Source organism: Adiantum capillus-veneris, chromosome 4 (assembly GCF_014529385.1).
Source record: "Adiantum capillus-veneris isolate H3 chromosome 4, ASM1452938v2, whole genome shotgun sequence".
In the NCBI taxonomy this organism is placed as follows: Eukaryota; Viridiplantae; Streptophyta; class Polypodiopsida; order Polypodiales; family Pteridaceae; genus Adiantum; species Adiantum capillus-veneris.
The window spans coordinates 160,317,306-160,321,850 of NC_140934.1; the positions used below are offsets into that span (position 1 = coordinate 160,317,306).

The following is a 4,545-nucleotide window of genomic DNA, read 5'->3' on the forward strand; positions in this document are numbered from 1 at the left end:
ACGAATGAAGATTAGAAAATTTTGAACATTCCAACCGAAATAGATACAAAGGTATTTTGGAAATTTTTGAAATTTGAGGGGTATTTTGGGAATTTCCTCAAATTAGAGGGGTATTTTGATAATTTTCCCTAAAATAAAACCCTACAGAGGCGGGCCCCCCAGCTCCACCCCACCCGGGCCCCGCGCTCCCCCTCTCTCACTCTCTCCTGCCTTGCGTGAAGGGGTAAGACTTCAGTCTTACCAGTGTTTGTGAGGAGCAAGTGCGTGTAGACATTGACTCTTTTCTGCTGGGGAGGGGGAAGGGAGGGGAAAGGGCATTGTAGGGTTTGTCTCGCCCTCTTACCTTTCTTACACCGTTTAGATTCGTTATCTCCAGCCGCCCTCTCCTACACGGGATCTGTGGTCTAGTCTTCCTTTGGTGCTTTATTGTTGCTACTCTTCCTCACGCCAATATACGCACTGTCCGACCCCCTTTTGAGGGCATGATTTCTCTTTGTTGAGAGAGATAGAGGGGGGGAGGGGGAGAGAGGCCTGCAAGCCATGCTGGGTAGCAGTAGTCGAGAGTACTGTAGTGGTGGGTGGAGCAGAAGGAGCGGGGAGGTGCAGCAACACGGATCTATGGACATGGACATACTCAAGGCTACTCGGAATGTGTGGGGTGCCGAGGAGGCCTTTCTCTCTCCTCCTGAATACAGTGGTCCTCTTGCAGCTTCTCTAGAGAGCGAGGAGAGCTCTGAGGATTGTGAGGATTACATCTCTGGCTTAGCTGAAGAGATAGCGCAGTCCATGTTGCAAGAGGAGGAAACCGCAGAAGCGGTGAAGAGCGGACCTTGGGAGACAGCGGCTCTGAAGACATCATGGAGTAGCCACAAGGTATTTTGAAGCGGCTAATTTGTCTCGAGTATTTTTCTGCTGTAGTCATCTTTTGGTGCGGTTGTGTGTGGGTTTTGAGTTTATGTGAATGTTTGAGATAGATGGGTTCGTCCCCGAAATCCCCTCAGTCCACCCTAGCTGGGTTCAACTGGGATACGAGAAGCAACACGGGCTCGTCAGGTGTCCCTTCTCCACCCACTCCGCAAGAAGGGGAGTCCATGGATGTGTTATATGGCGAACTTTTACGTGTGAAGCTGGAGGATGAGGTGAAGCTAGCAAGCCAGCATCAGGCGCTCTCTCTGCAGCAACAAGTTATTCGGAGGCCATCGAACTCGCCACCATATCCTAATTTTGGAAGGTTTTCCTGCAACTATCGCAGGGCGTCGACGCCCGTTATTCCCCAAGCTACAAGCATCAGCAGCAAGGGTGGCAGGGTCAATGAGAGTCATGCGGGCAAGGACAATGTGCTGTCACTGGCCATTGACAGGGCAATGATGGCGAAGCAGGGGAGGCAGGCGAGGAGCAAAGGAGGCGGTCTAGAGGTAAGCTGTTTAAAACGTAAATTAATTTTAGCTCAACTGAATTTTCGGTGATGTATAGATTTAAATTTTTTTGTGGAGTGTTAGGAGTGCTGTGTATGAGTAGAGAGAGAGTGAGGCTGATGATGTGAAGTGGTTGGTTGGTGGCAGCAGGTGGTGGGAGGAGGAGGAGGAGGAGGAGGAGGAGGGAAGCAGCAGCAAGTGGGAGGGGGGTGGGGAGGCGGGCCCGCCGCCTATCAGGGGGGGAAGAGGGGCTCTCACAATAGTAATAGTGGGAGGAGAAGGGGGGAGGAACATCAGCAACAGCAGCACCACTTTTCGTTGTTTGCAAGCAACGTGGGAGGGGGTGGGGGGGGAGGCGGGGCCATGCGGGCCGTTTTCTTGGGCGCGCCTACCTCCCGAGAGTGTGGAGGTACGGGTGTTTTCCTGCCTCGCCGTCTTGGCTCCACACACCATCAAGATTCCAAACGTAAGCCAGGTACCCTTCTCTCTCTCTCTCTCTCTCTCTCTCTCTCTCTCTCTCTCAATCTTGTCCCCATTTCGGTTACCTCTCCTGATCGACTCTCTTTACAGTGAAATGAGAGGGACTGCAAATGAATGAGAGTGAGTGAGTGTGCGTGCCGTCCCTCCGTCACTTTTTAGCTTTTCCATGTTCGTTCTCTCTCTCTCTCTCTCTCTCTCTCTCTCTCTCTCTCTCTCTCTCTGTATGCGTGTGTGTACAGTGTCTGTGCCCTGCCTCCTCACCTTCTATTTTGTGTATCTTCAACGTTACGTCGACCCACCCAACCTTTTTCCTTTTGCTTTAATATTCTGCCTCTCTCTCTCCAGCGTGCTCCACTGTCCTGCTCCCTTCCCACATCGTGCAGGCCTTGAATCTCAACGTGGAGGACACCTTGCCTTTCTCCCATCGAAGAGGTTCGTCTCTCTTTCCCGGCTTTTTCGTAACGCTAATTTTTAACGAGCACATTCACTCCTCCTCCCTTATTTATAGTTTGTTTTTAATAGTGTTTGGCCAATTGGGCTAAAGTATTAGGAAGGTTTGTGACTCCGTGTGGCTGTTCGCTAGGACGCCGGTGCAGCTATCCAAGAATCAGCTTAGTCACCAAAAAAAAAAGATTTGCATAGTGGCACATATGCTGCACATGTGACCATGCAGGAGGCTCAATTCTTCCTATAAGTTATCGATAACTATGCATCTTATCTACTGCCTATTAGCAATAGGAATTGGTCATGTGAATTCAGTGAGGTGTTGCTGATGCAACTCTGCCAAAATCTGCTTAGTTACAAAACGCCTTGCATATAAGACAAATAACTAGTGCATGTGTGACATTGCCTGTGGCACGACTATTTCACAATGTAACTGATAACTATGTATCGCATGACCATTGCCTTGCTAATGTTGGTTATTAATGGAATTACAGATTTGGGTTCGACGCATCATCGCCACCTCCGCAACTACCAACTTGCAAGTCAAAGATTGGAACCTAAGGAAGAACTATCTCCATGCTATTTCCCAATGTCCCATTCAACAACTCTTCAAGAAGTAGCACCCAATATCAGCCTGCCTAGTGAATGGACCTACTAGCCCCATCTAAACTATAAGATTTCTAGCTACTTAGTTTGGTAGAATTAAAGAGAAGTCATTGTGAATACAATTTATTATTAACATTCTACTTACTACATTCATCTAGTGCTTACTTAGGCATTTGTCTGCTCTTCACTAACTCATCTTATATACTAGCAAGTAGTATTTTATCATGGGAGAGAGCTCTCGACCTCTACTCAGTGCCATGTGGGCATCTGGAATAAGGTTTGGGTGTGAAGGCTGCTGCGCATGAACTCAATAAGGCCTGTTTTACGCTTGCTTTGTACTAGCCCATATCCTGTGTACGAAAAATCCATATCCATATGGTTATAATGTGTACAAAGCTTTCTAGTAAATGGACTTTTTTTTGCCACTGACTATATGATGCCAATGAGTCAAGTCATAACATTGAGGATTTAACATTGTGCAAGATAAATGCAATCAAACATTGCAATTATATTTAGTTTTTGCTGGAAAAGTAAGTTCATTGTGCTGTTTGCAAGCTCAGTTGATATTTATTTAAGATTTGTTGGGAACCTTGCATAAATCTCTAGCTGTTGATTGCTTGAGTTGTATGTGACACTTATAGACGAGAAGGCCCCCTTACCTCGTGACTAAATGGCACGGGGCCTTAAATGACCTCCCCCCCCCCCAAACAAAGGGATCGACCACGAGGGATTGAGGGTGGGCATCTCGAGAATAATTGACGGCGACAAATCTTGGCGGTGGTTGAAGGCCCTCGGACTCAAACCTACATGGGTATTGTGGTAGCCTCGAGCTCTAATCGGACGTGCATATGCATTATCATTGAAAAAAGACGTGTTCACATATACTTATGCTTGTCGAGGTTTAAGGTGAGGATGTTTGAGTTTACTAAATTTGTCAAAGTTTACTTTTTATAACTCGGATGACGTCGTGCGCCTTTGTTTTTCTGTGTGGAGTTCTCCGTGGATCCCATCACAAGGTCTCCATTCAAGACCCCATGTTTTTTAGTCTTGAAGGCCCCAAGGCTTTGCCCTTACTCTCCCCTAGAGACGGTATGAAATATAGTTGGTATATCCACATGGGAGGGGGTGCAAAGGTAGATGGGACATAACCTTCCAGTATATAGAGATGTGGAGGCATATGGGATTGCCCCATCTATGATCTATCACATCTCATCTCTTGTAGAGATTCCCTAAGGAATTTAACACGAGTTCTGTAATTGGACACTTTAGTGAACACTTAAGTGTCCTGAGACATTAAAGTGTTTTATTTTTCTATCAAGTTTTGGTAATTTATTTGTTAAGCTAGAAAGAAGATTTTTACACCTTGTTTTTACCATAGATTGGTTATGAGGGAAAGAAAACACTTGATTTTTTTCCATATCAAAATACAATTTGTATGGAGAGAATTCTAGTAAACTCTTAAGACATAAATTTTAGTAAAATTTTAAGCTGTTTTGCCAAAAAATTCATAAAATTATAATATCTTTTTGTAGAGAAGACCTTTTTTATGTTTATAAAAGCCAAGTGTTAGCACATTATTTTACAAAACAATGGAATGCAC

General features: G+C 45.7%; 1 protein-coding gene across 3 annotated transcripts; it reads left to right on the top strand.

Moving 5' to 3' along the window:
- Nucleotides 1-312: 312 nt before the first annotated feature.
- Nucleotides 313-3,375, top strand: LOC147460248 (uncharacterized). 3 transcript variants are annotated; one of them, XM_086511332.1, is made up of 5 exons: nt 313-873; nt 975-1,415; nt 1,563-1,881; nt 2,241-2,327; nt 2,834-3,375. In XM_086511332.1, exons 1-5 carry the CDS (start codon nt 541-543, stop codon nt 2,995-2,997), a joined length of 1,344 nt encoding a protein of 447 aa, XP_086367458.1. In that variant the 5' UTR covers nt 313-540; the 3' UTR covers nt 2,998-3,375. The 3 variants fall into 3 exon arrangements, with proteins under 3 accessions (XP_086367458.1, XP_086367456.1, XP_086367457.1); XM_086511330.1 differs by having other exon boundaries at nt 317-873; nt 1,563-1,890; XM_086511331.1 differs by having other exon boundaries at nt 317-873; nt 1,566-1,890.
- The last annotated feature ends 1,170 nt before the right edge of the window (nt 3,376-4,545 follow it).

Coding starts and splice junctions, on each gene's coding strand:
- LOC147460248 (XM_086511330.1), top strand. CDS start 541: ATGCTGGGTAGCAGTAGTCGAGAGTACTGTAGTGGTGGGTGGAGCAGA. Junction 874..974: donor CATCATGGAGTAGCCACAAG/GTATTTTGAAGC, acceptor TGTTTGAGATAG/ATGGGTTCGTCCCCGAAATC. Junction 2,328..2,833: donor GCCTTTCTCCCATCGAAGAG/GTTCGTCTCTCT, acceptor ATGGAATTACAG/ATTTGGGTTCGACGCATCAT.